This window comes from Delphinapterus leucas, chromosome 8 (assembly GCF_059928025.1).
Source record: "Delphinapterus leucas isolate spDelLeu-1000000601 "Yukka" chromosome 8, BTC_Dleu_Yukka2, whole genome shotgun sequence".
In the NCBI taxonomy this organism is placed as follows: domain Eukaryota; kingdom Metazoa; phylum Chordata; class Mammalia; order Artiodactyla; family Monodontidae; genus Delphinapterus; species Delphinapterus leucas.
Window position 1 is genome coordinate 6867483 of NC_143136.1, and position 22737 is coordinate 6890219.

Sequence of the window (22737 nt, forward strand, 5' to 3'; positions counted from 1 at the left end):
TCAATTTCTTCTTTGCTGCAGCCATTCACAGGTGGGCAGGGTCAGATTGTCTCCCAGAGAGCTGAACAAAGGTCCTTTAGTTTAACATTCAGGCAGAGGGGTAGGGTTCCCTGAGGCAGGCCATTGTGTATGATTATAATAATAAAAGTAAATGAAAAGCAAAGGTTAAAGTAGCAAAGGTTAAAGTAAAAGAAACAGATCCAACATGGAGTCGGATTTTGCTCTTCCGTGTTACAAGACCATAGAATTGGTCTATGAGACCAGCATTGCCACATAACAAAACTAAATAAGGAGTTTGGAGCAGAGAAAAGTTTATTGCAAGACCATGACGGAGATGAGGTGGTTCATGCCCTGAAAAGACTCAAGCTCCCCGAACGGTTTTGGCAAAGCATTTTTAAAGGGGAGGTGAGGCGGGGCTGTCAGAGGGTACTGTCAGCTTGTGCACAATTCTGTGATGGGCTGATGGTGAGGCAGCAGGTCGGTGTCACAGGGGTTAAGATTATCTGTCCTTAGGCTCCAGGAGGCCTGGGGGTCTGGGCTCATGGTCAGCAAGTAGTTTTTCCATTTGGTGGGGGGTTTTCACATCTGCAAAACAGCGCAGGAAATTTGCATCAAATACTATTATCTACCCTGGCTTGTTTGTTTGTTCTGGCTCATGAAATTCTTTTGTTTGTCATGGAAATGTAAGAGTGGAATATTAATACGTTTCAGTTGAGTTCTGTAATGTCAGGAGTTTTTCAAAAAAATTAGAAGATGGACTGGAGCGTTTTCTTTGTGAATAGAAACTGAAAAAAAAATTACTATTCTGTAGGTACTTCAGAGAGGAGCTAAAGCAGAGGATATGGGGGAAGGCATGTTCTGGGAAGGCCCCATAGGGCCCTGCTCGGTTACACCATAGACCAATACCCCTCAAGAACACAGATGCAAAAATTCTAAACAAATATTTAACAAACCAAATTCAATAATATAAACATATATATGTACCATGTAATACATAAAAATATAATACGTCATAACCAAGTGAGATTTATTCCAGGAGTGCAAGGCTGTTTTAACATTAGAAAATCAATCAAGGTAATTCACCATATAAATAAACTAAAAAAGTAAAACCATGTAATTATTTCAAAAGGCACTTTGTTTGATAAAATCCAATATCCATTTCTGATAAAAATTCTCAGCAAACTAGGAAAAGAAGGGAAGTTTCTCAACCTAATAAAGAGCATGGATCAATATGAGAAACCCACAGTTGGGGCTTCCCTGGTGAGAGAAGTTCGCACCCCGCAACGAAGAGTAGCCCCCGCTCACCGCAACTAGCAAAAGCCCGCGTGCAGCAACCAAGACCCAATGCAGCCAAAAATAAATTAATTAATTAATTAATTTTAAAAAAATAGTGTTTGGACCATGGTGGAATTTCTAGACTAATCACCAAAGCCTCTTTGGTAGAGAAATGCGAGCTCAGGGTGTGCCTCAGATGGATCTGGTAGTGACATGCGTGATGGGATGGAGAAAGCGGCAGTCCACCTAAAATGTTGTAATTCTAACGTGGGTGAGACTTAATGAGGGTCTGACAGGCAGAGAGGGAGCCATGGAAAGCAGAGAGGGAGCCATGGAAACAGAAGAAGCATTGTCCAGGTGATACTTTGAGTTACAAATGATTGGATTCACAGAGAAAAGATGAAGTTTCAAAGACAGCTCCGAGACTTTGATGCTGCATGAGAGGAAGGATGATGGTGTTAACAGACCTTTCATTCATTTAACACATATTTATTAAGATCCTGTAATGAGCCAGGCACTGTTGAGATGGTCGGGATACAGCTGGGTACAAGGGTGAGCCTGCGTCCTCAGAAGCTAACCTTCCAGTGCTAATTCTTGGCCAGGGAATGGAACTTTGAGGAATATCCACTGTTAGGAAGAGGGGAATGAAGCACAGCGGGCGAAGAAGAAGCAGTCAAAAGGCAGAAAGAGAAGCAAAAGGATAGAGTGCCTTGGCGCCAGGGACAAGAATCATGAAGAGGAGGCTGCCAAGGGGGCAAGGTGGCCGACGGAAGACTGATAAGAACTGAGAAGATGAGATTCCCGCTGTGGTTTCCTGGTCTAGACCTTCAACCTTCCAGCTGGTCCCCTGCCTCCAGTTCTTTCCCTACCGACACTTCCTGAACATTTGCAGCCACAGGAATGTCGCTATGTTCCAAATACAAATCCCTTAGGCTGGCATTCACTTTGACTCCTGCCTTGTGGCTTCGTCTATCACTATTGCTGGTCTCAATCTCTCAAATCTTTAGCTGAAGTCAAAATGATTATCCTCCCGTCGCCCTCATTCGACAGGAGAGACGGCCAGAAGAGCCTATATAGGCTATTGAAAGAGTCCACCAAAGGTGCTCAAGAGGGCAAGAGAGGAGATTTTCAAGTATTTTTGGCGTACTCCTGTGTATGAGAGTTGGCGCAGACAAAGTAAACACCGAGAATGTTATAAAGGATCATAGTTACTTGGAACATTTTTCACTGGAGATACACCTGTAAAATGTCTCTGTAAGTGCACGGCACTCTTGAAGCCCTACACAAATGTTTCCAAGGTTTAAGTAACTTGGCATTAGCCGGGCCAAATGACAAGCGATCTTTGTACTCTCTACTGCAACTAACATGAGTTGCGAACAATAATAAAAATAAACTTTAAGGGCTTCCCTGGTGGCGCACTGGTTGAGAATACGGGACACGGGTTCGAGCCCTGGTCTGGGAGGATCCCACATGCCGCGGAGCGACTGGGCCCGTGAGCCACAATTACTGAGCCTGCGCGTCTGGAGCCTGTGCTCCGCAACGAGAGAGACCGTAATAGTGAGAGGCCCGCGCATCGCGATGAAGAGTGGCCCCCGCTTGCCACAACTAGAGAAGGCCCTCGCACAGAAACGGAGACCCAACACAGCCATAAATAAATAAATAAATCAAAACTGTCAACAAGTAAAAATAAATAAACACAATAAAGAAAATAAACTTTAAAAAGTGAACGAATGAGTGGTCGGCTCACCGAGCGGACTCGCGAACCCGCCAGCAGACAAGGAAGCGAGCACTGTCCACCCAACACGACTCCCGCATTCTCAGGCCAAAAGAACTACATTGCCCATAAGGCCCCGCGCCGCGGGCCGGCGCTACCCCGCCGGGCATCCTGGGAGACGTAGTCCGTGCGTTCCATAAATCGCTCACGCGGGGTGCCGTGGGAGAGCTGCTGACGTCAACATGGCCGTCCGCGGTAGCGGCGCGGTCTTTCGCTTCGAGTTTTGGCCGGGGCGGGGGTCGGGGCTTTAGGCAGTAAGTGGGGCCTGCGGCCGGGGATCTCGGGAGGGATGAGGGGATCGAGGCGAGAGGCTGCCCGGGCCGGCCCCGGGATGCGGCGTCCTCCTGGTGTGGGGCTGCGGTCCCCCGCCTCGGGGACCTCTGCCTCCTCGCGCCCCTGGGCTCGGTGGCTTGGAGGGCTTGAGGGCCTAGTCTGAACGTGGAGCGGAGGAGACCGGAATCTAGACCACTCGAGGCCACACTTTCAAGTTCCATTTTTTGTGCTTTTCTTCTGAGGAACGGGTTGAAAAAGCAAATAATTGCATTTCAGCGTTTCCTATTCCTTAGGAACTGTGCTAGGCGCTTGGCCTTTCTCGTCTCCAGGTGACCCTCCTCCACACTCGATGTGAGACCTTGAGCGGATTCTTTAGACCCCAGGAGCTAATGTTGGGATCACCGGCTGGATACATGTTGTAAAGCCCTCGAGGCTCCATTATTTAAATGGCAGGGGTTTTTTTCCCAGTGAATCTCCACCCGGCTGTCCGGCTTCGGGGCCATGTACTAAACTACTATAAAGATTAATTGGTTCCATTTAACTTATTTAAGTGTCATAATCTGGTGCAAGGAGTTTGAGAAGCAGAGATTTTAGGAAGTGATTCATGGTCCCTAGGCCATTGTCAACGCTCAGAATCTAGCTTTGGCTCTACCACCTCAGCAGATTAGGTGTATTGATGGGTTTTCTTTCTTTTTTCACTAGTGATATCAATATGCCTTTTTAAAAACAGCTGTCATTTATTGTGGGCTAAACCCTGTACCCTAAATGCCTTTCTTTCATTATGTTATTTGATTGTTTAAATGACCCTGCGTGACAGTTGGTATCGCATTTTACTTATAAGAACGTGGGTTAAGTAACCTGCCCACGGTCGCACAGGTAGTGTGGAGCAGGGATGAAAAAATTCAGGTCTTGCTGCCTCCAAAGCCCGAACTACTGTCTGTACTTTCTAAAGAGTGACTTAAAATGGAGACTCCCAAGTATAAAAGGGAGATGTGGGGAAGTTTTGTTTTAAAAATAAAAACGTTTATATAACATGTTATATTTTTTTAAGGGTAGTATTTAGTTTCACAATGTTTGGGGACCTGTTTGAAGAGGATTATTCCAGTGTGTCAAATGATCATTATGGAAAAGGGAAGAAATTAAAGACCAAAGCTTTGGAGCCACCTGCGCCTAGAGAATTCACCAATTTAAGTGGAATCAGAAATCAGGGTGGAACCTGTTACCTCAATTCCCTTCTTCAGACTCTTCATTTCACACCTGAATTCAGAGGTATGCTGTGTTACATGCATTTGGCTGGTAATATGGATCCTTGTATCCACCTGTAATTAATTATGCAGAATCACAAGTGTATTCGACAGTGTGTGTTAATTGTTGCTAATGAGGGACATAAATTGGTAATTCCGCAGAGGAATGTGAAGCTTAAATTATGAATATTTTCTGTGTGATCACAGTGATGTTCAGTAACAAGATAAAAAAATAAGGCAATGTATTTCTTTTCTAATTCCTATCATTTAAAGAACAACATAGACAATTTTGTCATGAGTGCCAGCCTTCATTATTGTACACCATTTGTATTTTTGAATTTCTCAAAGTAATAAACACTTAAACCAGAGTTACTCAGTACAGTTATATGCTTCCTTTTGGAGTGGGGAGGGGTTGTCACATTATTCATACAGTCCACAATCGTTTATCTGAAGTTCTGAAATCTGGAAAACTGACAGCCTGACCTAATAATCTGAATTTGTTTGGCCTGAGAGCCTGACCTGCTGTGAGACTGTTTATAGTCTTAATTATCTCACTTGGGTGAGCAGTCATACATTTGTCACAGGAATATTAAGTCCTTGATTAATAAATACTGTTTGTCCCAGACTCTGCTGGGGATGAAATGTTAACATATTGGACCCTTTCTTCGTATTACCTTTCTAAAATCTGGAAATTCTGAATTCCAGAGATCCAGGGTGTTAGATAAGGGACTGTGTATAAGGAACAGAAACCCACTCAAAGTAGCTCAATTAAAAGGGAGGTTTACTGTAAGAATATAGGGGAATCTCCTAGAAACCACCTACAGGAAGCCACCCTGACCTCCTTGGACCCTTGATTTCTTGCCCCTATTTTTCTCTACATGTTTGTCCCATTCCTCCTCTGCAAACTAGCTTCCTCCACAAGGGTCTTAGTCTCTGTGTTCCCTTGATTTCAGTGTGAAGATTCCTCTGCCTTCACATGGCCCTGATTGGGGGCCCCCAGCTACGAAGCTCCATGACTGTAGCTCAGCTCCCCACTATGTCTCCATATTCTGAGGACAGACAAGCTGGCTCATCCTGTATCCAGTATCTCATCCCCCTTCCCACCACTACCAAATTTAGCAAAGTTTTGTGACATTTTCTGTTGCTTCTAAGCTTACAGAGACTTCCTGCCTCCAGAGATTTAGTGTATAGTTACCGTTATCCCCTTCTCAGGGCCATTCTAATGGGTCGAAGTGCATGTGGATTTGAGTGTTGCCTCTTGTCTGTGACTCCATCCACTCCATAAAAATATCCCCCCAATGCCTTCAGTAGTTCCACCGTTAGAAATTTGGAGTATGAATAAGCGGGTTCCTAGGGAGGTTAAGTTTTTCCCAAGTTTTAGTATAATTGAAGTTCAAGGGCAACTTAAAGTAGAAAAGTAGCCTTAAGAAGAGGGTGAGGAAGGCGACTGTTGGGGACGGCAGGCAGGTCATGGAGAGGGCCGCTAAGAAGAAAGGGCTCAGAGCCCCGGGCCCCCTTCTCTCTAGCAAAGTGGGTGGCCGGCCAAGCACATGGGCTGACTCACACACTCCTAGTAAGGCGTAGCGCAGATCCTGAAGCTTATTGGAGAAGGCGTACACTTTGGAAAGGGTAAGGACTGGCGGAGAACTGAGGGGATATTTTGGGAACTTTTTGGAATCATATTTTAAGGAATAGGACTAGATTCGGTTCCACTGTACTCCGAGATCAGTGTAGCTGGGAGGAGTGGGAGACGATTGTGGAAGTCTTTGTATGGTTTTTATGCTTTAACCTTTATGTTTGTAACCTTCATGTAGTGTTTTTCCCAGTTCCTGCCGGGAGCTCAGGAGGAATATTACATAACAGTAATCACTAAGGCAGCAGTGGTTTTCAGTGCAAGACAACACCCGTCCCATCCCTCCTCTCCCTGGAGTATATCAGAGTCTCCCAGTAGGTGTTCCTATCTGTTTGAATACAGACTTCCCAAAAGATTCAGATACGCCCCACTGGGTGGCGTACCCAGACATTGAATTACAAACAAATTCTGGAGACTGGCACTGGGTTGCCAGCGTCTTTTTCCAGGTAAGGTCACCACCATCTGTTATTACCCTCATTGCAGAAAAGATATTTTCATACCAAAATGGGAAGGGCGTTATCTCAGAGTTAAAGGTGCTCCTTCTTATGAAAGAATGGTTGGAAGTCTCACGTGTGGCTTGTAAACAAACACATGTGACACTATTATATATTGTGTATTTCCTAGTAGTCCTCATGTGGCTTTTGGGACCCACTGCCATAGGCAATAGGAAGCCACCAAAGATTTCTGATGTTATGGTTTTTATATGTATAATTTTCCTTTTACAGCTTTCCCTTATTGAAACCTTAGCTTCCCTCTTTCTAATAGGGTCAGTGGTTAAAAATAACATTACCAGAAAGCAAGATGGGTAGGCTAAGGGTATAAATATTGTCAAGTCATATTTCTGAATCTTTAACTGATTTCTACTTACTGGTGGCCTTGGCTTTCTAAAACAATTTTCAAAAATGAGATAATGTCATTTACATCTGTGATTCTACTTTTTTGTTTAGAAGCTTTATTTTCTCTTGGCCCGGAAGAGCTTGGTTCGTTAGAGGATAAGGATAAACCTGACGCAAAGGTATTAAAATCTTTGATTCACAGGGGTTTTTTGGAGTACTGAGGAAATGTTTTAAGGAAAGAATTAAGTTGCTTATTGATAGGAATCAATAATTTTATTAATTACCAAATATGATCTTTATTTTCAGAAAGTGTCTTGGCCTATACCTTACTGTTAAGGGAACTGCCCTTCCAACAGAGAATTACTTATCATGCAGATGCAATGCTGCTGCTGCTTTTTAGGCATACCTCTCTCTGCATTAAGGAGATACTCACGAGTTGTCCGCACTAGCGCGCCAGAAAGTCCGCTTAATGCACTTACTTGTAGCAACAACAAAAAATAAGGGGCCAGTGTTCTTTCAGTTTGGTATTCTGGAAGTAAACTGAGTGAGGGATTGGTTTACTGTAAGTGCGTATCTAATCACGTTTCTCCCTTGCTTAAACATCATTCAGAACTTTATCACCCTCAGACTAAAATCTGTACATTTTTTTTTTGGCCATGCTGTGCGGCGTGCAGGATCTCAGTTCCTCGACTAGGGATCAAACTCACGCCCCACAGCAGTGGAAGCGCTGAGTCTTAACCACAGGACCTCCAGGAAAGTCCCCTAAAATCTGTACTACTTTTTTTTTTATATAAATTTTTTAATACATTTATTTATTTACTTTTGGCTGCATTGGGTCTTTGTTGCTGCACGCGGGCTTTCTCTAGTTGCGGCGAGCGGGGGCTACTCCTTGTTGCGGTGCGCAGGCTTCTCATTGTGGTCGCTTCTCTTGTTGCAGAGCACAGGCTCTAGGTGTGTGGGCTTCAGTAGTTGTGGCTCGTGGGCTCAGTAGTTGTGGCTCGCAGGCTCTAGAGCACAGGCTCAGTAGTTGTGGCGCACGGGCTTAGCTGCTCCACAGCATGTGGGATCTTCCCGGACCAGGGATCGAACCCGTGTCCCCTGCACTGGCAGGCAGACTCTCAACCACTGTGCCACCAGGGAAACCCTGTACTTTTTTTTTTTAAATAAATTTATTTATTCATTTATTTATTTTTGGCTGCCTTGGGTCTTTGTTGCTGAGCACAGACTTCTCATTGCGGTGGCTTCTCTTGTTGCAGAGCACAGACTCTAGGCACGTGGGCTTCAGTAGTTGTGGCACACGGGCTCAGTAGTTGTGGCTCGTGGGCTCTAGGGCACTGGCTCAGCAGTTGTGGTGCATGGCTTAGTTGCTCTGCGGCATGAGAGATCCTCCCGGACCAGGGCTTGAACCCGTGTCCCCTGCATTGGCAGGCAGATTCTTTTTTTTTTTAAAATAAATTTATTTATTTATGTATGTCTGAGTTGGGTCTTTGTTGCTGCGTGCAGGGTTTGTCTCTAGTTGCTGCGAGTGGGGGCTACTCTTTGTTGCAGTGCGAAGGCTTTTCATTGCGGTGGCTTCTCTTGTTGTGGAGCATGGGCTCTAGGGGTGTAGGTGTGCCAGCTTCAGTAGTTGCAGCACACAGGTTCAGTAGTTGTGGCTCATGGGCTCTAGAGTGCAGGCTCAGTCATTGTGGTGCACGGGCTTAGCTGCTATGCGGCATGTGGGATCTTCCCGGACCAGGGTTTGAACCCGTGTCCCCTGCATTGGCAGGCAGATTCTTAACCACTGCGCCACCAGGGAAGTCCAGCCCTGTTCTTCTTTTTTTTTTTTTTTTTTTTTTTTTGCGGTACGCGGACCTCTCCCATTGCGGAGCACAGGCTCCGGACGCGCAGGCTCAGCGGCCATGGCTCACGGGCCCAGCCGCTCCGCGGCATGTGGGATCTTCCCGGACCGGGGCGCGAACCCGCGTCCCCTGCATCGGCAGGCGGACTCCCAACCACTGCGCCACCAGGGAAGCCCCAAGCCCTGTTCTTCTTAATAGGAGTCTTTCATGATCCAGCCCAGCGCCTGTCAAACTCCCTGTGTGGCAAAGAGCCCGTTTTTTTTTGTTTTTTTATTCACAATCTGTTGAAGATCAGACTTTCATTGGATATAATAAAAATGCTGTGGCAATGCAAAATTGCCATAAAGTTTTCTAAAGGCTTATTCTTACTTTAGATATTTAAGTCCAGTCTTCAGATCAGGCGCCAGGCAGCCTTCTCAGGGCCCTGGCCCACAGCACACAGGCAGGAACAGGCGTGGCGCCAGCAGGAAGAAAGCAACGGAGGGTGCAGCCAGCCCTGTGAGATACTTGTGACTGGAAAATTCCTCATAGGGAGTATGTCTGTAACTGAGGTATTTTGGAGAAAGGATGAACTATTAGAGACTTGAATTACTGTCATTCTGTAATTAATTGGGTGGTTTATTAGGGCCTGTTTGGGTTTTAATACTGATCTGTTATGTCAATATAGCTAAGAATTGTACTGAATTAAAATTTTCAAAGAAAAATGAATCTTCATTCACCCTTTACAATATTTATAAATTTTCTCCTGAGTGAATTAAATGAACTAGGAGGTAGGAGAAAATTAGTATGCAGTTCTTTTAAAAAGGCCCAGCCAACATTTAAAAGATATTTAGAAATGCATTTTTTCTCATTCAGGTCCGAATCATACCTTTGCAGTTACAGCGGTTGTTTGCACAGCTTCTGCTCTTAGACCAGGAAGCTGCGTCCACCGCAGACCTCACTGACAGCTTTGGGTGGACCAGTGATGAGGTACGAAGGTCAGCTTCTCCAGGGAAAAGTTACCAGCAGTAAAGACTGAACACTGGCTTCATAATGTTATCTAACTTCTCCTTTAATTTTGTCTTATGGTCTCAAGATATTGTTTAAATATTTACTTCTAATATTAGATAATTACAAACCAGTAAAACATTTTTAGACACTTGGCTGTATCCAGGATTTTATGAATGAGTGTGATTTGGGGTTGGGGGAGAGGGTTGAAGATACAGGGAGAAGAAGTATAAAAGTTGGTTTTTATAATTTCTACCATTTGTATAGTCTAGTTGAGATATACCACCTGTTACATTAATGGAAATTGCCATTTTTATAGCAAACTGCTTATCAACTTAAAAAGCTGACCGGCAGTAATTCTGTCTGCCTTTATGGCACGCTTGTGTATTTGAATCTGGGTGTTCCAATTTGAACATTTGCTTCAAGCAAAACAGTGAAACCATTCTCGGCAGGTCTTTTCATTTTCGCTGTGCTGCCTTCCTACTGACTGTCTTCATTTTCTTCCTGTATCCTACTATGTGTGGACTTCTTGTTTTTTTGTTTGAGTTCCTAAAGGGTATTTCACTATATACAAACACTAAACATTTGTCAGCACTAAGATGTGTGTTGTCGATATTGATGAGCTGTTAGCTGTATAAAATCAAAACTAGGTCTGCGGTTTTTTATGGAATAGATGTATTCTTTTATGGAATAGATGCAGAGATGAAGGTATGGGAGACCATCACAGAATTTAGAGAGACAATGATCAGAATAGGGTATGTTGCCTTCAAAAATAAACTATAAACTCTTGTCTTTTAACCAGAAATACTCATTAACTAGATGATGCCATGTGGTTAGAGAGGTGGGGCTTGGGCTTGGCAGTACAATGGGGTGTAATACATTCCCTAAAGAGTGTGTGTTGAGTTTCTGGTGTAGGGCAGGTGCTTGGGACTAATTCCCTTTTTCTTTCCTTGTTTTAAAGAAAACCTGCTTTATTGAGATATAATTCTTATGCCCTAAGCTTCCCTCTTTAAAAGGGTACAATTCAGTGGGTTCTTTTAGTATATTCACAGAGTTGTACAAGCATCATCACTACAGTCAATTTTAGAACATTTTCACCACCCCAAAAAGAAGCCCCATACCCATTACCAGTCACCCACACCCTGCGTGCCCTTTCCCGAGTCCCTGGCCACCACTGATCTCTCTGTCTCTGTGGATTTGCCTATTCTGGACACTGCACAAAAATGGTATTGTATAATATGTGGACTTTTGTAACTAGCTTCTTTCACTTAAAGTAATATTTTCAAAATTCATTCGTGTCGTAGTATGTATCAGCACTTCATTCCTTTTTATTGCCAGATAATCTTCTGTTGGATGGGTATGCCACGGTGGTTTGTGGTTTTTTTAATCTAGTCATCAGTTGATGGATTTCCCTTTGTTTTTGATAATGAGCTTCCTCTCAATTGCTGGCTTCATACTTCTTAAAAAAACTGTGAAAACTTTATTTATTGATTGAGTGATTTCTAAATAAAATCATATAGTAAACCCTCTAGGACTGGACCTGCAGTGGTAGAGAGGGTCTCTGAGGCACCTTTGCTGAATTTAGGATTGTTCAGAAACAGATCTTGAAACTTCCACAAGTTTTCTGTCCCATCAGAACCAGTGATATTGGAGAAATTTATATCATTTAGTGTCTTGTGTTTTAAAAACTAAGAAAAAGATCCCAAGTCCCACATGTTACTCCAGCTTCCATCTACTTTATCAGCTTCTCTTCACAAGACACTTATCTTCAAAGTCATCGTCCCTCACTGCCTCTACCTCTGCACCTTCCATTTGCTCTCTGCCCGCTTCCTACCTGCTTGTCCAAGTCCCTCCTGGCACCCTCATGCCAGGTCCAGGAGACACTGCTCGTCTCTCCACAGCCCTCAGTAGTAGCGCCCACCACCCCTCCGCTGTTCCCATGACCTCGCTCTCCTGGTTCTCCCCTTCCTGGCTCTTCCTCGGGTTCCTGTGCTGGTTCTTTCTTGTTTTCTCCACTTCAAGTGTTGGTGTGCCCCTTGGCTTTGGGTTTATAAATGGTTCTTTGGGAGTAGTTCAGCCTATTCATATACAGTTGCATGATTCATAGATAGAAGCAGGTTCCATCAGAATTTTTCTCAGTAGCACTGTGTTAGTCTTCCTTTAGTTGGTCTATATATCAAAGCAGTAAATTCTAGTTCTTTTCAAATGCTGATAACTCAGAGTGTCTGTCAGTCCCTCTGAGCTGAGATTCCGCTGTGCACACACTGCCGGCTCTTAGAGGCTGCTCTGTGCCTGTGTGTTCCTTCTTCCCCTCTCCTCTCTGTGGCACGGCCATGCGTATGGTGCCCCACAAAATAAATGCACTTTCCTGTTTTCAAGTGAATTGAGTTATATGTACATACTGAACACCGTCTGTTTATATTTTCATTTTGTAGTAAAAGTAAAAATAGGTGGTGATCTCTTACCCTACTCTCAGCTTGTTTAGCATAGTCATCCTTAACTTTGATTGAGGCTTACCTTTGGATTTCTAGATAAGTCTTGTGTTTTTAGACTAATATCACTTTAAAAATCTGTTTTTAAAAATCTGAAGCACAAAATTACATTTAAAAGTTACCTGTTTTATAGGAAATGAGGCAACATGATGTACAGGAACTGAATCGAATTCTCTTTAGTGCTTTGGAAACTTCTTTAGTTGGGACCTCCGGCCATGACCTCATCAATCGTCTATATCACGGAACCATTGTTAACCAGATTGTTTGTAAAGAATGTAAGAATGTCAGTGAAAAGCAGGTGAATATGCAAGAGTATTTTAGTAATAAGTTAAATCATAAATTATAATTCGTGCAATTAAATCTGTGATCTATACCACATGAGGATTAATGTGTTTATTACTAGAAATAACTTTATCAGTTTTTTTCTTGTACTCTAGCTACACCCAGATTATAAGTTTATAATCCAGATTTTTCCATGTAAACTGAAAGAAGTAGATATCTTAAGATGTAGCTTTAATCTTTTATTTAGTACTCTAATATTTAGAAAGTAGATTTGGGGGGTGTTTACAAGTAGGGACCAGTGACCTTATGAGAAAAGCCAATATCATCATGGTTGGTGGTTGGAATATTATAAAGAAAGTTACTTAGAGAAGTAATAAAAATAGAGAATACTGAGGAATGTTTAAATTGACAATTAAATCTGTAATTAAATATTGGATTTAGTTTATAGATACTCCTCAGAAAGTTCATTTGTATGTGTGTGCTTAGGTTTAAATATTATTTATGTAAAGCTATCATAATCCTGTTTAAACTAGTGTAACCTTCCATTCTTTGTCATAACAGAGATTTTTGCCCATTTCATCTAATTGGAAATTTGCTCATATAAATACAATAATCACTACTTGCACTACAAATCTTATATAGCAAATGATTTCATCACTGAACAGTTGTCCTTTAATAAAAATATTATTTTATGGGAAGAGTTATAGAAAGTTTCTGCATTTGACTATACGAGTAAAATTATTAAATGCCATTTTCTAAATGTTGCATTAATTGCTTTTTTAGAATATATATGTATATATATACTTCTATTTTTTATGAAAGTGTTGGGCATAAAAAAGACTTTTTGGCCCTTATTGCCTGTGCTAATAGAAGGTTTGGCCAGCCTAGTTTGGAAATATTAAGATGTTGTATGTCTTTGGATTACTGTATGATTGACCAGTATAATGTAATAATTCACAAAGTCATTTCAAAACATAACATATATGAAGGCATGTTATAAACTACAGACATTAACTTTTCACATATTTATATTATAAATCATATATGAATGTTACTTTTATTGCTTTAGGTTTCCACCTTGAACTGATTAGTGCTATTATTTTATAATCCCCATAATCCCTTAAGGTAATGCTGTTGCTCAGACATGCACACAAAATTATAAATGTGCTTTATTGAAACTTGTCAAATTGTAACTGTTTATTACTAGAAATATAATTCAAGTGTACTTCTAGTAGAATTGGTAGACTCGCATTTTGCAAAATACACTCTTAATTTTCGTAAAAATACCTTTGTATCCTGGCTCAAAATAATTTTTTTCTTAAACCAGCCCTAGCAGAAGGGGAGGAAGAAGAGTTTACATTAGAGAGTCCAACCCTGGCCTTGCCATGCCAGCCTAGAGACTAAGACAGCACTAATAACCCTGCACATATACTCTTCTCAATTCGTGTTTTAAATGGTTTGTCTTATTTCCTGATAAAATAGGTTTCGTTGTATCTACAGTGAACTCGTAAACTGGTTCCTGATATATTTTAAGCTAAGTTATAGTTTGGTTTAGAAAGAATAATTTATTGTTATGAATTTCACAGTATCTAATCAGGAGATCTATACCTTCATATATAGAAAAAATATATGTGTTTTAGAAAAAAAAATATCTGACTCTTCCCAGTGTATGTATGAATTGGTGATGTGTTTGTGAGCCTCTGTGGAATTGTTTTTTCAATGTTATATTCATGTGTATTTCAGGAAGACTTCTTAGATCTCACAGTAGCGGTCAGAAATGTATCAGGTTTGGAAGATGCACTCTGGAACATGTATGTGGAAGAGGAAGTTTTTGACTACGACAACTTGTACCACTGTGGGACTTGTGACAGGCTGGTTAAAGCAGCAAAGGTAAAGATAGATCCCTGCCTTTTCTAAGGGTGCCTGCGCAGTGTTTGGTAGCAGGAGGGTCCGTCGAGGGAAGTCAACTTGTATGAAGTGTCTTGAAAATATACTTGAAGCTCTTAATTAGTACTAAGGATTGAAAAGACATTTATATTATATATGTGTGTGTGTGTATTTTAATTTTTTACAGTAAAGAATTTTTTTTAAGCTTTCAACCCAGTTCTCTCAGCTTCTTTTTCTCACAGGAAAAAATTATCTGTACCTCAGTGTTTCTTAAATAAACCTTTTTTTTTTTCTTTTGCAAGTTAACATTATGAAGAAGGCAATATATTTTTATTTCTGCCAGCCAGGAAGCTTGTTGAGCTTTCCTTTTCTTGATCTACCACTGCACAAATGGCTTTATTTTCACATTTGCAGTTATTTTACAGGATTGATGTGTGTATATTTCTTCCCTGACTAGCAAATCCAATATGGCCTTTCCTCCTCCCCCAGTTGGAAGTACGTATCTTGCTAATTACAGGGCTTGACAGAGCGTGCCAGGGTTTCTCTTTGTACAACAGAGCAAAATACAGGCAAAAAGGAGGACAAAATTTAAGCAAGCGATTTCTTTTGCAACATGGCGTCGACTCAGCTGCTATTATTATCTGCAGTAGGAACTCTTTCCCTGCTGGCAGGTGATACGACAGGCTGTTCGTTAGCGCAATAACCTTGAACTCAATTGAACCAGTGGTTATTGAGCCCTGACTTAAAGAAATACCACTAAAGATGTATCTTTGCAGTTACTCTGTTAAGACAAAGTGTTAGCACTATTCCTAGAGCTGACAATATTGAATTTTCCAGCAAAGAAAATGAGGGTTGATTTAGATAGCACACAACATTGATTTGGATCCTGGAGATTATAGGTGAAAATGTAATTGAAAACAGTAAACCCCATGCCTGTAGCTTTCACAATAGGATTTGAAACCAGGGTGAATTTTATATTGTTTAATATTTATTTCCATCTAGCCTTTGCCCCTTTATGAAAACCAAAGAGAGGTTTATTTTTTGCTTATTCATTTTGTATTTCCTCTTTAGTGTTACAACTACAACCTAGTAAAATAAATATAAAATTCAGAGGATGAAGCGTCTTGGAAAGACACTTAAACACATTCTTAGTTTTTCGTTGACCTTAATTTGCACATTAGTAAAATAAGAACCTTCTGTTAAACAAAAGCAGTTCTTGTATGCACCTTTTCTATCATTGGTTTAATTCTTTTTCAATGGAAATGTTTTGATCTTGATACTTTAAAAATTGCCTTCTAGTTGCGTTAGATTTATTGCATTCTAAGGTTAGGCTTGGTTGCATTACCTAAATTAGTGCAGATCATCTTGTCCTGAGCAGCCTTTCTTTCCTCAGCCACATTATAGTTGATTTACTCACTTTTTTTAGATGTTTTTTTTTTTTTTGGAGCTAGTTTGAAAATCTGCCATGTTGTTAGGTTGCTGTATTTTCATTTAACTTTCTTTTCACCCACTAGGTTTGTAGAATTGTTTAAAATATATTTTTAGGAATGTTAGATGTTTATGATTATGGATAATTTTAAATATGGGGAAGGATTCTTTTTGCCTCCTCACATGCCTTTAGTGCAAGGGGATTGGGAAAAGCTGGTACCTTTTAAATAAAAAGTAGCTCAGTTTAGTGTTTTGTTTTAAAGCAAGGCATTAAAACAAAAAATATCTTATTATCTGCTTTGAAGAACTGTAAAACCCCAGTCAATGGATCTCGACATTTGAAGAGCTACAGTCCTTTTGAAAGTCTAGTGAAAGCTGTGGCTCTTCTTCCCAGAAAAATACATAAACACATACAATTTTCATATAATTTCAAGGGTTCAGATCCATTGAAACACGTCCCCAGGTCACAGGTTAAGAGCTCCGGTTCTTCAGTAAATAAGAACTGTGTGTCTGCTAGGTAAAGTAGACACAGTGACCGAGGGGGAAAGTGAAAGGTGAAAGGCCAGGGCTCGGGCAGGAAAGAAGCACTATTAGAGGGGCTTCCCTGGTGGCGCAGTGGTTAAGAATCCACCTGACAATGCAGGGGACACGGGTTCGAGCCCTGGGCCGGGAAGATCCCACATGCCGTGGAACAGCTAAGCCCGTGCAGCACAACTACTGAGCCTGTGCTCTAGAGCCTGCGAGCCACAGCTACTGAGCCCATGTGCCACAACTACTGAAGCTGGTGCTCCTAGAGCCCGTGCTCCGCAACAAGAGAAGCCACTGCAATGAGAAGCCCGCGCACCGCAATGAAGAGTAGCCCCCACTCGCTGCAACTAGAGAAAGCCCACGTGCAGCACCGAAGACCCAACACAGCCAAAAGTAAATAAATGAATTAAATTAAAAAAAAAAAAGAAGCAGCACTGTTTGGACTTCCCTGGTGGCGCAGTGGTTGAGAATCCGCCTGCAAATGGCAGGGGACACGGGTTCAAGCCCTGGTCCAGGAAGATCCCACATGCCACGGAGCAACTAAGCCTGTGCGCCACAACTACTGAGCCTGCGCTCTAGAGCCCGCGTGCCACAACTACTGAAGTCCGTGTGCCTAGAGCCCAAGCTCTGCAACAAGAGGAGCCACCGCAATCATAAGCCCACACTCCACAACGAAGAGTAGCCCCCGCTCATCGCAACTAGAGAAAGCCCGTGTGCAGCAACGAAGACCCAGTGCAGCCAAAAATAAATAAACTAATTAATTAATTAATTAATTATTAATTTTTTAAAAAAAGCACTGTTAAAGGGGGAGCACCCTCATCAGATAGCTTTGTAAGGATAGTGACATTAAAACATACAAATGGGTTGTGAATATTTAGTTGTAAGTATAAGTGAGTGATGTCACCTTTAGCCCCATAAAAATAGATGAGTTTATATCAAGAGCTATATTGAGTCCATGGTGATTAGTTTATGTGACTTAAGGACATATATCTCTTAAAACTGTGTCATAGGTCACTTTTTTATATCTTAAGAAACATGTATTCTTCTATATGATTCAGCTTTTAAAAATTAAAAATTTTTTCTTTTGACAGTCGGCCAAATTGCGTAAGCTGCCTCCTTTTCTTACTTTTTCATTATTAAGATTTAATTTTGATTTTGTGAAGTGTGAACGATACAAGGAAACAAGCTGTTACACGTTCCCTCTCCGGATCAATCTCAAGCCATTTTGTGAACAGGTTTGAACTATTTTGTATTGAAATTCTTTCTTTTACCCTCTCAAGATTGAATCTTTTATTGACCTGATTTACAGTTGGCTTAGTGCAGAATCTCTCAGCCTTGGCACTGTTAACATTTAGAGTTGGATAATTCTCTGTTGTGGTGGGATGTGCCCTGTATTGTAGGATATTAAGCAGCATCCCTGGCCTCTCCCTGCTAGATGACAGTAGCACCTCCCGCTTCTGCCCCCAGTAGTGACAAAAATGTCTTCAGACTTTGCCAAATGTCCGTGTCTCCAGCGGGGAGGGAAGGTGGGTAAAATTGCTCCCGGCTGAGAACCACTAGTCTATTACAGTTCTTTTGAATTTCCAAAGTATGGATTTGTTCCCAGTTCTTTTTACTAAACTCTCCTTGAAAAAACTTTGAAACGAAAATTTAAGAACAGAATTAGAAATGACCCTGCATTAGGAACAATTATCATTCAGCAGTGCATTCCTATTTGGATTTAGTTTACTTTAGATGCAAGAATGAATTACGCATCTAGAAAGTAAACAAGAAATTGGAAAGTCACTAGTGTAGAATTTGTAATCCTTAAGACACGGGAAAGAAAAAGTTTTAAAAGCAAGTTAATGACGTAATCTACTTCCTTTCTAAGCTACTTAGAAATATTTTCTGTGTAACTGTATACATGCCAAGATCAGAGTGATGAGACTGATGCACTTCTTACTACAGATCATTCTTTATACGTTTAAGTCCAGAACATTTGTTAGCCAGCTGTTGAATTTCTATGTATAAAAGTAATCTCTTTTCTAAATGGTCCAAAATTCAGGTGGGGCTTTCTCTACTTCAAGCCTAGTTGCTGAGCTTTTTGGTTTCGTTATTATATTAATTTCCATTCAGAGCTTCTAATGTGTCGGCCCTGAGCCTGTTACTGGCGCGCGTAGAATAAACAGGTTTTCCAGAGTGCTTCTGCTCCTATTTGCTGCCTGGAAAAAACTTTGTTTCCGGAATAATTGAGTTAATTCTCCTTTTTTCTTCCCATTTTTATTGAGGAATTATTGACATACATCACTGTGTAAGTTTAAGGTATGAAGAATGAGGGCTTCGTTTACATATATTATGAAACGATTACCACAGTAAGTTTAGTTAACATCCATCATCTCATAGAAAAATTTTTGTCCTTTTATAAAAAATAGTTTGTCATGGGAGTTCCCTGGTGACCTAGTGGTTAGGATCCCTGGCTTTCACTGCCTTGACCCGGGTTCAATCCCTGGTTGGGGAACTGAGATTCTGCAAGCTGTGTGGTGCAGCCAAAAAAAAAAAAAAAGTAGTTTGTCACATGATTTTGACATATGTTGAAATAACAAAACTGAAAAAAGCAAAACAACACTTATCTAAGAAATTCACAGTAATTTTACTTTCTGATTTCTGTATTAATGAAAAACATTATCATTTTGCATCTTTGTTTACATCTCTCTTGTTTTTTCCCTAAGCCAGACATTTAAAAAATGCTGCTTACTTGAAAAGTGCAATTTAAGCAAATAAGTTCTTAAATAGTTGGCACTCCCTCAAGTAGCATCCATATGCCAAGTATCCCTTAACCTAGAGTAGGTTTTTTTAATGCCAGTGTAGGTGTCCATAACTACAGAGCATGCTACTTGTAGAAAAGATTGATCATAGAATTGATAAATCAAGGAAGAACCTGTTCATTCCACTAAACTGCCTCTAAAGGAAACCAGCTAGTATTCATAACTGCTAAACTCCTGTTATATGCAGAGGACTGAAGTGTCAGGAGGGGTGATAGATAGTAGATACAACTCTGACTTAGAGGTGCATGACAATCTAGTTAAAATGTAGGACGAATTCAACTGCTAAAGAGCACATTTATAAAGCAGCATAATAGGTTTAATACAAGATGGTTTTTTCTTGCTAAAACTCTGATAGGGTAGTGTGTGTTTTGTTATCACATGGGGTTACATGATTTTAGCCAAAGTACATAAAAATAACATCTTGTTTGGATATATATATATATATATATATTTAAATATTTATTTGGCTACGTTGGTTCTTAGTTGCGGCTTGAGGGATCTTTTGTTGCGGTGTGCGGGCTTCTCTCTAGTTGTGGCGCACGGGCTTAGTTGCCCCGTGGCATGTGGGATCTTAGTTCCCCATCCAGGGATCGAACCTGCTTCTCCTGCATTGGAAGGTGGATTCTTAACCATTGGACCACCAGGGAAGTCCCTGGATATATGTTTTTATGTTTAACTCGGAGGCAGAATTTGGCATAATGTGATTGGTATTAGATCAACGATAGATAATTTTCAGTCTAAGAATTATGAATTTCAAATTTTAAAGCCGATTATTCAAATTTATCTTAATTTACCCTAAATAACAGTAATAGTAAAGTTTCTTACTAACTTTAATAGTTGACCTTTTTTTTCCCCCTTTGGTTATGTATCTTCTTATTTTATGTAAACTGTATCAATGTTTGTGCTCTTTCTTGTAGAGTGAATTAGATGACTTGGAATATATGTATGACCTCTTCTCAGTTATTATACACAAAGGTGGTTGCTACGGAGGCCATTATCATGTGTATATTAAAGATGTAGATCATTTGGGAAACTGGCAGTTTCAAGTAAGTATAGAAATTAGATTAAAAGTATCTTTGCAACTTTTTCCTTTTCTAGTCCCATTATCTTGGTGAGGCTAATCTTTTGCCATTTATTATATATTCACTCTAGAAAACTTATAGGCACTGAAGGTTAATACAGATAGATGTTTAAATTTTTTATTTCTAAATAATTTCACACTTACAGAAAAATAACCAGCATAGTACAAACACCTCCTGTATACTCTTCACCTAGGTTCTCCAGTTGTTAACCATCTTGCCACATTTGTGCAGTCACATCCTCTGTATACAGACGCATGCACACACACACAGTTAACATTATCATTATCAGTGCTGACCACTAGAAATAAAGTTGAAGACATTAGACCTCTTTACCCCTAAATAACTCAGTGTTTATCTCCTGAGAACCAGGACATTCTCTTACATAAGCATAGGTCAAAATCAGGAACTTTAACACTGATATAATATTATTTATTATCTAATATATGTTTTATATTCAGATTTCACAGCGGCCTCATCCAAATCCTTTAGAGCATTTTCTGCCCCACTCTAGTATCAAGCCCAGGATCGTGCATTAGATTTAGTTAGCATATGTCTTAAGTCTCCTTTAATCAGTAACCATTCCTCAGCTTTTCTTTCTTTCATGGCAGCAACCAAAGATTTTCCTCCTATATTGTCTTCTAAAACTTTAATAGTTTTGCCTTTTACAAGTTGAAACTTCAGTCTTCCTGGAATGCTTTGCTGTGAATGTTGTGATGTTGTTTTTCCATCTGGGTACCGAGTTGCCCATCACCATTTATTGAATGAGCCATTCTTTCTCCACCAGTTTACAATGCCAGTTCTGTTATATCAGTTGTTTTCTTACATTTGAGTCCATTTTGGGGCTCTGTATTCTGTTTTTGTTGTTGTTGTTATTTTTTCCTATTCCTAGGTAAATACCACATTGTTAATTTCTGTAGCTTTATACTATGTTATGATAACTGGTAGGGCAAGTCTCCCTATGTGTCATTATTCTTCAGGAGTGTTTTGCCTACCTTGGATTTTAATGCTTTTCTGAACATTTCTAGAATCACCTTGTCAATATTCTCACACATACACACACATAAAAGTAGTGGCATTTTGTATCTACATGTGTAAACAAGATACATCTTTTTGGTTTTTAGAGCTGCTTTAACGTCTTCTAAAAAAGTTTCATAATTTTCTCTAGAAGAGAAAGCACTAATTGGGAATCCACTTCCAGTTATTTGCAGTGGGAAAAATTATAATCTATTACACACCAGCACCAAACTCTCAACCAGTTTTCTAAAATGTAACTAAAACACTGGTAAGTTCCAACCCATCATGTTAGGATGTAGAATGCTTAAAACCTATCTTCAAGAGTGTCAAACAGGGGCTTCCCTGGTGGCGCAGTGGTTGAGAGTCCGCCTGCCGATGCAAGGGACATGGGTTCGTGCCCTGGTCCGGGAAGATCCCACATGCCGCGGAGCGGCTGGGCCCGTGAGCCATGGCCGCTGAGCCTGCGTGTCCGGAGCCTGTGCTCCGCAACGGGAGAGGCCACAATGGTGAGAGGCCTGTGTACCGCAAAAAAAAAAAAAAAAAAAAAGAGTGTCAAACAGTTAATATTGTTGTGAATGAAAAGTTGCTCCACATGTAATAACATGGCTTCTCTGAGTGCCAGCAGTATTGAAGATGCTGTGTTCCCTTTGTTGACATTCACTTTGCCTTTCAGAACATCTACCTGTGTTTCTGGTGCTCTATCAGCTGTACTTAGAACGTACTGAGAGATAACATATGTTTTGTAAAGTTTGAGTATTTAAAATCTAACTGTTCTAGCGGGAAAATGTTGATCGGGGAGGTGTTTTGTGGGGCTATGTCTATAATGTATTTTTTGGACTATTTGTGGCTGGTGTATTGAAGTACAGTTATCTTTAGTACATTGATTTTATAATCAACCATCTTGCTAAACCCTCTTATGTTGTAGACATTTTTGGAAAAAGACAGTTTTGTTTCACTCTTTGTGGTCCTTAACCTTCCATTTCTTTTATTTCTAGAACTGGGTTTATCCAGTTCTGGGTTGAGGAAGCCATACAAGCATCTCTCAAATGCTTGTGCCATATTTGCCAAGACACTAGCTTGTTTGGGCACATTCCAGTCAGATGGAGTGAAGCACTTCTTATCCTCCTCTGGTCTAACTCTGCTCTCCATGTTTCCATCCTTCGTTGCTGATTCTTATTACCCTGTTGCCTTCCTTCACTCTGCTGTCTTACAGTTGCAGGGTCCCGTAGTAGTGAACCTTACCCTCTAGGGCACCCCCAGCCCTTTCAAACAATTATTTTAACTTTATTTCATTCTCTTTAAAAGATGAAGTTGAAGCCTTTTATTAGATTCTCATAGAAACTTGCGAACAGGTCTA

The 22737-nt window shown here is 40.7% G+C and overlaps 1 protein-coding gene across 9 annotated transcripts in view; it reads left to right on the forward strand.

Annotated features, from left to right (window-relative positions):
* Positions 1–3201: 3201 nt before the first annotated feature.
* USP40 (ubiquitin specific peptidase 40) overlaps positions 3202–22737 on the forward strand; it is a 92321-nt gene continuing 72785 nt past the window's right edge. For 2 of the 9 annotated variants that reach the window (XM_089916192.1, XM_089916199.1), the window contains exons 1-8: positions 3223–3303; positions 4374–4591; positions 7147–7214; positions 9732–9845; positions 12489–12653; positions 14381–14527; positions 17572–17715; positions 20202–20330. In XM_089916192.1, the coding sequence (XP_089772318.1) occupies positions 4393–4591; positions 7147–7214; positions 9732–9845; positions 12489–12653; positions 14381–14527; positions 17572–17715; positions 20202–20330 (966 nt within the window). In that variant the 5' untranslated portion in view covers positions 3223–3303; positions 4374–4392. Of the gene's footprint in view, positions 3304–4373; positions 4592–6380; positions 6646–7146; positions 7215–9731; positions 9846–12488; positions 12654–14380; positions 14528–17571; positions 17716–20201; positions 20331–22737 lie in introns of those variants that run through there. The other 7 variants (XM_022567997.3, XM_089916196.1, XM_089916197.1 and 4 more) reach the window with 7 other exon arrangements.